Here is an 11,607-nt window from a genome sequence, read left to right as displayed (position 1 = left end):
CCACACTTTGTGTCTGGAGAAGATCAACAGTTACTGCTTCCTGGAAATTCATCTTGTAAACTTGTTTTTTTTGGGGGGGTTTTTAGGAGTTAATTTTTTTCTTAAAATGTGAACTTGAAGCTGCCTGCTAACACCTTTTTTTTTGTATTTCAATACCTCTACTTCAGCTGGATTCACCTGGAGTGGTTATGTAATCAGCTACTGTGCAGTAATTGGGGTTAAAGCATGGCTTGGTTAAGTGTGAATCTCAGTAATATCACACTGGGGAGTACAGTCTCTGGTGATGACCCTCGAGATGAGCGCTTGGCTCAGGTGGAAATTGCTCTTTTGTCCATCATCTTCATCACTGCAGGAATCCTAAACTTTGGGCTCTTGTTGGTGCTGTGGAAGAGCAGGAAGCAGCTCTCCAGAATGCGCGTCTTTGTTTTCCACCTGTGCGTCGCCGATCTGGTGGTCACATTCTTCCAAGTTTGCCCCCAACTCATGTGGGACATTACGGACAGATTCATCGGTCCAGATATATTGTGTCGCGTGGTAAAGTACCTGCAGGTAGTCGGGATGTTTGCGTCCACATATATGATCGTAGCGATGACTATAGACCGGTATCAAGCCATTTGCAAGCCCATGGTAACTTTCCAGAGGCGCAGGGCGCGTCTGAACGGTCCGGCGTGCGCTGCCTGGTGCGTCTCCCTCATCGGCAGCCTCCCGCAGATCTTTATTTTTTCTCGGGTCGAGGTCGCCCCCGGTGTGTACGATTGTTGGGCACAGTTTATTAAGCCATGGGGACCGAGAGCCTACGTGACGTGGACGACTTTGGTCATATTCGTTCTGCCGATTCTCTCCGTGATCGTGTGCCAAGTGCGCATCTGCCGCACCGTGCACATTAACTTCCACATGAAGACGCACCACGTCGGAGAAGCGATCAGTAAGTCGCTGTCCTCCAGGGCCAGCAGCGTGACAGGGGTGTCGAAGGCGAGGGTGAAGACGGTGAAGATGACCGTGGTCATCGTGCTCGCTTACATCATCTGCTGGACGCCTTTCTTCACCGTGCAGCTGTGGTCTGTCTGGGATGCCGAGGCGCCCACTCAGAGTAAGATCACACGCATCTCACAACATGGGGGGGATGGGGGGGGAGGAAGGACTGACATAACGGTGCCTGGCAAAAAAAAAAAAAATCTGATCGTCATCACTGCCCATTAAAAGCAGTGGCATTTTAAATTGTGATTATTGTAACTCGCCGTTCACCACCCTTAGTCGCTCCTCTCGGTCTTGGACCCAGTTGGTCCAGAATCCAGTCCTGTAGCGAGCACGAGACGCAGGTTACACATCACACCAGTGTTGGCCAACCTACACTGGCTACCAGTGGTCAACTGGAATGGATTTAAAAAATATTTCAATCACATTCAAAGCATCGTTACATTTCTGAATTGTTGTATCTCATGGCCTCGGTGACATCGGTGAGCTCTGCTGACCATCTGTGTAGTGTTTATTGATTCTGTTTCCGACTTTCTAATGTTTTTACATTATTTTAATTTGTTTTCATAGTTATTTCTTGTTTTTACCTTTCTGGTATAGCACCTTGTAACTGGTTTTGAAAGGCGCGTTGTAAATTGTTTACTTATTACTTAGTTACCTTAATCAATGTAATTGGCTGTAAAGTACATTCAAGTAAATGAATTGACTCAGGCTATTCTGAGTCAAACAAACAACTATGCAAGTCTTAGAATAAAATCGGTATTAGTCCTTTACTAAATGTTATTTACAACAGGTTTTTTCTTACAATACTTTGAACTAATGTTAATTGATCCAGTTTTGGGATCCCTTTATGTATTTTTCTCCTCAAAAACAGTAATAAATTTGGTCCTGAATTTACCATAATATGATCATACAGGAAAGAGTGCCCTCTCTATCAGAATGCAGTCACTTTAATAGAAATACACTTCATAAAGTCAGCCCTACAAATGTTGTTAGGCTACTCTTCATTCCCAAATTGATGACGTATTAACCAGGCTCTGGTCCTCGAAAAAAAAAAAAAAAAATTAAATAAAAGAAACATTTGAAGATTCCTCTCATTTCTTCCTCCTCCTGTGTGTCCAGCGGCAACATTCACCATCCTGATGCTGCTGGCCAGTCTGAACAGCTGTGCGAACCCCTGCATCTACTTGCTGTTCAGCGGGAAACTGCCCAAGAGACTGGTGACTGTGATGTGCGTGGGGCAGCCTGATCTGGAGGAGTCCATGCAAGAGGAGGCCACCATGGTCAGTTCCCTGTAAATCGGCTTCAAGAGCCTGTCAGACTGCAGATAAAAGTCCTGAGACTACTCAAGAAGTTATTTTTGCTTGTTTGTGTTTTTTTTTTCACCTCGGGCCTGTTGAACACGGTGTGAAAATACAGCCGTCTCATGATAGAAGTCATGTAAAGACAAACGTTCCAACAGAATCATTTTTCCACTGTAAATGATCAAACAGCACATTTTGAGTACAGTATACACTTTTGTGGATATATTAGGGATTATATGGGTGCTATAAAACCACGATTATATGATATATTTTTAAAATGTCAAAAAATATTTCGATTTTTAAAAAAAAATATATTTTTTTTTTACCAAAGTTGCCAGTTGGTCTACTGAATAATCGAAACAGAAATATCTCAACAAATATCGGATGAATTGCCATACAATTTATGCATGTAGAAATTCATGATGCACAGAGAGTGGTTTTTGGTGACTTTGATTTATTCCCTCGAGTTTTCCTCTGGTACCAACATGAGGTTTACATTTCTGGGTTTGAGTAACACATCTCAAATACCTTTAAGAGAAAATACCTTTAAAACTACATTCCAATCAGTCTGACTCGTGCATCTCTTTGTGTTTAGTGCTTTTGAACCAAACTTTTGAATTAAACGGAGCACTAATCAGATCAGGTTATTAACAAGCATGACATTAAATGGACAGACTATTTGCATTCAGGATGTTACTAATGTTTCATTGCATGTGATCTTTTTTGAGGTTGTGTATCAGCTGGTCTTGTGAAATGGTGGTAATTCTCTAATTTCATTTGTTTAATTTGTCCACATCATGTGTAAAACAAGTGCTTAACTAAAATATGTCATTTCCTATTTATTGTTTGTCCTTTTACCTTGATTATTCAGTCTACTTTACATCCGCATGTGCATATGATCATATGATATGTTCAAGGCTTCAAGATACTCAATGATAAATGTTACATGTTAATAAATGATTTCAAATACTTTTTCCTCTCAACCTCCAAGGAGGGATGGACTCTAAGGTGTTGCCAAATAAACAGTTGTGACTTTTGATCTGACTGTTTGCTTTTTTTCCCAACAGCGCTGTCTTGTTGAGAAAAACGTCCTTTTGGATTTCAATTTGAAATGTTTATTTGGGCTCTTGGAAACATCTCATCCACACAGACTTCTGTTTGTCTGCAGTTTATTCTGTTTTTTTTTATTTTTATTTTTTTTTTTTTTTACTGCGGGCCTCTGCTTTTCTGCTGAACGTCATCTGATAGTATCCTCATCTTCCACTTGGAGAATGGAACATAAGAGCAGCTATCAAGTGACATACAGAAATAAGTTTTCATATGTATGTGCTGTATTATTATATATCAGATCCTTATAAGAGTCAGAGAAGGAACATTGCAAAATCTGGCATGGCAATTCTTTCAGAAATGAGGGGGTAAAAGCTGTGAACGTCTTGACTAAAATGAAATGTGTTGCAACGTTTCTGTAAAACTGGTCCGCAAATGCATCATTATATGCACAAGGATATACACTGTCATCTTTTCAATAAGCTGATGAAGCGACCTGCCAGATATTTTCCTTCAATACATCTTCTTTTACCCTCATCAGCGAGTGCCTGGCATCTGGCCGGGACTCAACTCTGACCTTTAACGCTGATAGAATGACCAGCAGACACCACGGCAGCATCCCCAGCCGCCAGACTGTCGGAAAGGGGGAGGTGAGCCGAGGTGCAGCTCAGCTGTCGTGGCATCATTCTTCATTTAAAGCACTCAACATACAACCTACAGTCTTAATATTATTAATCATAGAGAAAAACTTGGCATTCAACCTTGACAAGTGACAAATGTTTCAATATTAGCCAGGTCGATTTAGCTTTACATGCATAATTAGATGGACATATTTTGACTTGTGTTCTACAGGATTTGTTTGTAGAGTCTATTTACACAAGAATTTATTATTACTGCACACGCACTTAACATTTACTTTGTAATTACCTTGAAATAAGAGCGAACATAAGACTGTTTTACTGTACAGTCTGCACGCTAAATAGCTACGTCTTTACAGTTAAAGGAGGTGACTACTTTGTTCCAGTGAAAAAGAGGTTTTGCTTTATTTTACTATCTGTGCAAAATGTTGTAATAATAGGCCTTTCTTCCACTCTTCTTTGCTGTACGACACCAAAAAGTAAAGCCTGACTGATATCGGATTTTTTGGCCTATTCATACACCAATATTAGGCAGTAAAAAGAAGTCTAATATTGACATACCGACCACTATTCTTTGAATTCATATAAACACATTTTTAACACATAGTTTATTGGCCACACTTGTTACACCTCCACCTGACTGTGGTCATGTTTTTCTGTTTAAATTTAGTTTTTTTTTTTCCTGTTTTACTTTTGTTTCTCACCCTCCCTTCTCATTTCAGTTGTCTTGATTTCTCCCCTCGTACCTACCTCCGCCCTAATTGCTTCCACCTATGTCCAATTGTCTTCCCACCCTCTTGCGTATCTGCATGTTTCTGTCAGTCAGTGTCGGTTCTTTGTTGTCCACTGCGCTCTTCGTTCCAGTCCCCCGTGTTTCCCAGAGTTCCTGTGAGTGCCATGGTTTCTTAACCATCACCCAGCTAGTATATCAGTAAGATCAGTAAAGATTAGTAGCTGAAACATCTTGAAAAAGCGTTGTCCAGTAAACTTCAATGATTGTCTGTTAAATATTAGGCTCATTAATTGTTTATGAAATTACGAGATATGCAGAACATAAAAGCTGCTTCATCTTGTGACATCAGTATCTATCATCAGAGGGATTCTTTATTGATCCCAAATTGACATTAATGTTCTCCAGAAGTGTATAATAAAGAAAAATATACCACACATGATTTCATTGATATTGTTGGCCACATTTGTTGCCACTATGCTGTCCCATTTTTTTTCTGCCTTGTTTCCCAGTGATAATATTACTGTTTGCTCTAATTGTGTTACAACTCATTAAAATTAAACAGGGTACTGCAAATTAGAATACAAGATGCTACAGGACAGACACTTAGCAATGACGCATACAGAAGTTATACAATCAAAAGCACCTGCTGGCATTTATGCTTTTGCTGCAACCAAAACATTCCATCAAAGTGTTCAGGTGTGATGTTTAATGTGTTCCACTCATCTATTGAGCCTTGCACTGACTGTCTGTTTTCACCCAACAACAATTCAACAGAGTCTCCTCAGCAGGGACTTTTAATACCTCTAAAACAAAGCCTGAACGAATCTGTCTATCTTTGGAAATAAAAGACACCCCAGAATACTCCATAAATGTTGCGTCTGTTTAGGCACCTCCGCTTCATTGTTTTTTTGTTTTTGTAGGTCCTTTTTGACAACAGAAATGTAAATTTCAAAGATTTACATTTACATTGATTGGATAAAAGTGCGATAAGTGAGATGTTTATCATCCCTACTGATAACCTAGTACATCCGCTGGTGGATGATGAAAGCATTAATCAAGAGACAATTTCAAGAGTGTAGGTAGGAAATAAATTGTGTCCATATCAAGCGGCAAACTACCCTGAAATCACCCACTGGTTTGTTCACTGCTGTTTTGAAGCCTTAAGTTTGGCATTTCCGCTGTGCCCATCTTAGATTTCTAGAGCCAGAAGTGACCATATTTTAGATTATAGAGGAAAGCTGACTTTACCCCAGGCCTGTCAATCAAACACATACCTAGTATATTGCTCCTTGAGGCCTAATATCTAATTATTATGGAATTCTTTTCAGATAGACACTGATCAGAAGGAGTGGATTTATCTAATTACACCAACCATAATGACTTCATGAAGAAGTTGATTGGACGTTTACTGTAGCCAGAGGCTTTTTGGAGCCACCCCTGGCGGCCCTGGGTGGTAATGCAGTTTAAAGCACTTCTGCTTTGGCTTCACTTTTTAGAACTTGAAGCTACATACGCTTTATATACAGTTTATGAGCCACACTTAAGGTCAAGCAGGGTGGACATATATTTACTTGACAGGGTGTTGTTGGGTCATTTAAAAACTACTTTAACCCTGATGGTTGTCTAATAGTTTGTTTTTGTACTTCTATTTTACATTAAAGTCTATGACGAATGCCACTTGTTTTCCCCCAAATTTGGGAGGGGGCATGTTGGAGGCCAAATCCCAGATGTGCCAGTCTAATCAACAATGGTATCTGGAAATCTTCAGACTAATTTACTTTTGGACTCTTTATTTATTCAATAAATATGACAAGAAGCTCATAACCACTGCACTCTTCCTACAGTTGGATGACAAGAAGACAAAAACTATTTTCCACTGCTAATTGTCACATCTAGTCCTGTCCATTAAGTTTTCTGTCTCTTATTTTGCAATTTTCTGGTTCTATGTCCTGTTTTATTTTGGTACTTACCTCCTGTCTCATTGCAGGTCACGTCCCTTCCAGTCCTTTGTGTTTTCCCGCCTTCTGGGATGGTCTGCCCCGCCCTGATTGTTTTCACCTGTGTCCTATTGGCTCTCTGTCCTCCTGTGCATATACACCTGTTTCTTCCCTCACTTCTTTGCCAGTTTGTAGCGGTTCCTAGGTGTTCGTTCCAGCGGTTCCTATCTGTGAGATTGTTTGTGTATGACCTGAGTTTAGTCTTTTTTGGATCTGTCTTTGCCTGCTCCTTGCCTGTACTTCTGCCTAAATGGATTGATTACTCATTTTGACTTCAGGAAAGTTTTTTTTTTACTGTCTTTTGGATTGCCACCTGGACAGCCTGGGGTTTTTCTGAACTGTTTTCAGTCAAATCTGTTAACCAAAGCTCTGTTTCCGAGTCGTGCTGTTGAGTCCTATACTTCCTGCCCTGTTACACTAATTCTTGTAAAGACTGGCCTATATTTTGAAATATGATAAGATGAAACTACAACTCTAACAACTCTTCTGTTATGTAGGCAGACATACATAATACTTATATGGTCAAAAGGCTATTTGTTGAGACTTTATGATACTTGTTTAAATTAAAAAGGTTCAGCGTCCCAAATGTCGTGTTTGATTTTTACAAAAGAAGCCAAAAATGAATCAAAAAGCATTATTTACACAACACCATAATTATCTGCATCTGGCAAACTACATCTTTTTAGAAAAAAGACTGGCTTATAATATCACGGTGTACGTCCTTGCCAGGTATTTTTGTCCCTCAATGAGTCAATAAGTAGAGTAAACTGATGTATGTATATATATGTTCATCAATGGACATACTGCATTACAGCATCTGGAAAAACAAGCTGATGTCCAATATGCATTCATTAGTATTCCATAAATAATCCAACACATGTGTATTGAGATTCTTTGAAACATCGCACGTCTCAATCAGATATCCCTGTGATAATGTATTCTTCAAATGGATGATTGGATTAGCGTATTTATGCCAAAGATGCACATCAAACAAGGGAGAAAACTAGCACACATACATACACACACACACACACACACACACACACACACACACACACACACACACACACACACACACACACACACACACACACACACACACACACACACACACACACACACACACACACACACACACACACACACACACACACAGCAGAGCTGGTGTCTCTGAGGGGTTTTAATATTGTGCAGGCGTGAGTTTCCCATGAAACCTTAAAAGAAAGTGCAAAGATGAATAAAGTAGTGTATTACTCATGTCCATGACCTCAACTTAATTACAATGAAACAGGGCTGTGAGTTCATGGTGGCTGCTGGTCCCAGGAATAGGTCCTTATTATCGTCCACGCCTAAGGGATGTGTCCATTTATCTGAGACACTATTAAGCCCGGATGACGGTTGTAGTGGCTGTGAGACAATTTTCTTCACAGGCTTGAGGAAAGCAAGATCAGGAAGTCACTGAGCAGTGTGGGCATTACTCTTAATATAATTAGCCTATTAAATATGGTATGTTTTCTTGGTTTGCTGCTTTGTGTAACAATAGCTATAATGAAGATATCTTTGACAGAAAATATATTAGAAATGACAAATAAATAACAAGTTTTGTAATATAACAAGGTTAAATGAATGTTGGCTCCTAAGGACCCTGTTAAGATGAGAAACATCTCTTATTATAAGAAGAAACTGCAAAACTTCTGACCAGATGTACAAAGAAATCCCATTTTAATGTGTCTCCTCTATTGAAGCACAGATACAGTATGTGACACAAATGACACTCAGGTGGTTTAGGTTCATCTGGCATGAAAGTTAGTTTCAAAGTTAGACAATGTCCTTGGATAGAGGTCACTAATGCAGTTAACAACTTGACTTTTTTTTTTATATACTTTATAGACTTTTATACTTACCGCCTACCGAGATGTGACTGGTGTACCTCAGTGGCAATAATTGATCCGCATATTCTTTTGCTGTGGGTCTGCTTCTGATGTGCTTCCCCAGTAGCTGCTTTGTGGCAGAATGACAACAACAAAAAGCCACTGATGAAAAAACCTCACATGTGGACTTTTGTAGAAAGACTGTAAAAGACTTTAATGAAGTGAAAGGTGGGTCTATTCAAGTATTGCTAGACCTCGGTTAATTTTCAGGAAATTATTGGCGCAATCGGCGCACATACAGCATGTTTGCACCAAAACTCTACAGCCGCTGCCATTGTTGGAACTACTTTCTAATCAGGCTGCCCTTCAGAGTGGCTGTGCAAACCTTATTACAAACAAGGTGTCACAACCTGCACCAGACTCTTGGCCATGTTTTTTGTTTTAGTTCACTTTATTTCCTGTTTTATTTTTGGTTTCTTATTCTGCTCTTGTTTTCAACCTGTGTCGAACTGTCTTTCTGCCCTCTTGTGAATATAGTCTGCGTATTTCTATCAGTCTGTGCCAGTTCATTGTCTTTCGTCGTGCTCTTCGTTTCAGGCGTCAATCTCCCCGTGTTTACCCGAGCGTTTTTTCCTAGTTTCTCTGGTGTTTGATCCACGTTTGTAGCTTTGAGCCTTTTGTCTAGCCTTTTTGTACCGTCACCTGATTGTTTTCAATTTAGTAAGTGAAACACAGTATGCCAAAAATACCAGGATGCCCGACTACATCTAGTAGTATTTTGCAGTATGTAGGCCAGCTGGGGTCCAGAGCTACATTCTCTTCAGGCAGGACATGAAAATTGCTCTGCGATGCCCAACCACTCTGAAAGAGCTTTTGACCTTTTTTTTTTTTTTTTTTTTACTAAAGCTGTGTTCCAAACGGCATTCTTACCTTAGTACACTAAGATATAGTACTCTTCAACCGGGTAGTGTTGTCTCGGTGGCAACCAGCAGTGACGGCACCCAATGGTTTGTGAACAGCTGTAATGAAGCCTCGAGTTCAGAATTTGGCTTGCGCCATCTTGCTAGTCCCGAGAAGTTTGGAGCTGGTAGAGACCATATTTGGGCAAGCTGGGGGGGGATGAGAGGGGGATCTGACTCAAACTGATTGGAAACCCGGCGATACTACTTCCCACCCATTTTGTTGTTAGAATTTTATGAGGCTATTGAATGGGAGTCTATGTGGATGGAGGCTTTTTGGAGGCAACCTCTAGTGGCACCCGATGGTATGGCAGCTTAAGGCACTTATGCAGCGGCCTAATTTTTCAGAGGCGGAAGCTACATCCACTTTTATATACAGTCTACGATGTTGTCCCAAATCACACTCTGCCATTTTGCTTTTACAAGAAATAACTAACATTTGAATACATCACCCACCAACATATCTGCAGCTTTGTTTGGTTATTTTACTTAAAAACAAAAGTGTTTTTTTCCCCTATGTTTAATGGAAACCATAAACATACTGATGGCTTCTGTGAAACAGCAGTATGGTTTTTAATTTTATTTTTATTTTATACACTTTATTAATCCCCGAGGGGAAATTTCTTCATATGGTGGTATGTAGTAAAAAATAAACACTTTTGTGAATTGTTCTGCAACAGCTGGAGCTTTATGTTGATGGTCCTTCCCTTTCTGCTATGTAGCTGTAATGGTGACCATTAAGTGTGGAAAGTGTCCAGTATTTCACCATTTTTGGACTATTTTGAGAGCATCATCCAGGTACTTATAACTGCATGTTTTCATACATTTCAGTGGGAAAGCACTTATGCACTCACAATAGTGAGTGTTCGTACATAAGGTTGAATCACAGCTTCAGATTGGTCAACTGCCTTTTATTTGTACAATTTAGTTTATTTCAAATGCTACTTTAGTCTTTATCTGTTTATCAGTGTCAAAAATGCACTTACCCCCGCTGTGATTGGCTGCTCCAAGAGATTAAAATGTAAAAACATTTTACCGCTAATTGTTTAAACCACAGTAATAACTGAAGGTAGACAGAAAACTTTTCTTGCAACTGAGCCGGAGTCCCCTGTAGACAAACATCAGCAGCTTCTCCACCCATTGGTTACACTTTTCCCTTATTTGGAATGGAGCTCAGCTCTTTGTAAGATGGGCATTTAGAGTAATGTGAGTTCCAGCAACTCTACAAAGAAACACAGTAGGAGATACAGTAACTGGAGGTACACAGCAATACTGCATGATTGACTGCAAGATTGTTTGTGTTATTGACGAAAGCAAGCTGAGAGCCGCAGGAGCAGCGATAAAAAAAAAAAACTCCATTATTAACCTCAATGCCTACTATACGTCAAGACCGACTCCAATTGAGGTATAACTTAAAAAGAATTGAGTCTAGCTGCACAGTGTACACTGGTCAAACCTCATCAGACATGGCGCACATTTTATTGAGTGAATAAAACAAATATGAATAATGAAACGACCCATAGAAGGAAAGGAATGGTATCAAATAAAAGAAGTATGAACATGTTTCCACTTTATATCAGTGATCAATATTTTACTACAAATCAGTTCCATGCGCTGATCCTCTGTTATGCCATTTGATGACTCAAGATTACAAACTGCTTGGAACACCCACTGCAAGTAAATTAAAGCAAGCAAATATTAATAGTGATCTTGGCAGGCTGCAAAAGAAAATAAATGAGCAATACCATGACAGCATGGGGATGTCAAGCCACACTTGACTGTTGTAGACTTAATGAGAAACACAGCTGTGGTATGGCATATCAATAAGACAGAGGCCGTGATGAATTCCAAATGAGATTCATATTCACGCATTAAATTCATTTTTCATTATTTAAAATCTGCCCACAAACCTGAAAAGCCTCTTAGCTGTCTCAGGAAAAACGGATGGAAGTCACATTCGATTTTAGTGCCACTCACGTGTGCGATCCATTCATTCTGTCTTTGTCAGTTTTACATAGACTGTTTCAGCGGATTCATTCAACAGCAAAGAAGTGAAGCTGTCAAGGAATCCCTTGATGGCCTT

At 39.8% G+C, this 11,607-nt stretch overlaps 1 protein-coding gene across 1 annotated transcript; it reads left to right on the top strand.

Annotated features, from left to right (window-relative positions):
* Positions 1-54: 54 nt before the first annotated feature.
* Positions 55-3,297, top strand: avpr2b.1 (arginine vasopressin receptor 2b, tandem duplicate, 1). Its single transcript, XM_069714374.1, has 2 exons — positions 55-1,090; positions 2,098-3,297. The coding sequence occupies exons 1-2, from the start codon at positions 226-228 to the stop codon at positions 2,271-2,273; spliced, it is 1,041 nt and encodes a 346-aa protein (XP_069570475.1). The 5' UTR covers positions 55-225; the 3' UTR covers positions 2,274-3,297.
* Positions 3,298-11,607: the final 8,310 nt, after the last annotated feature.

The sequence above is a fragment of the Brachyistius frenatus genome, unplaced genomic scaffold (assembly GCF_029030835.1).
Source record: "Brachyistius frenatus isolate BFR_SWC_R1_liver_20210118 unplaced genomic scaffold, ASM2903083v1 Contig_4, whole genome shotgun sequence".
Classification (NCBI taxonomy): domain Eukaryota; kingdom Metazoa; phylum Chordata; class Actinopteri; family Embiotocidae; genus Brachyistius; species Brachyistius frenatus.
This window is presented reverse-complemented; position numbering and strand designations above follow the sequence as displayed.

Excerpts from the sequence above, each read along its gene's own strand:
- avpr2b.1 (XM_069714374.1), top strand. The coding sequence starts at position 226 with ATGGCTTGGTTAAGTGTGAATCTCAGTAATATCACACTGGGGAGTACA. Across the intron at positions 1,091-2,097 it reads TGCCGAGGCGCCCACTCAGA|CGGCAACATTCACCATCCTG; the intron begins GTAAGATCACAC and ends CTGTGTGTCCAG.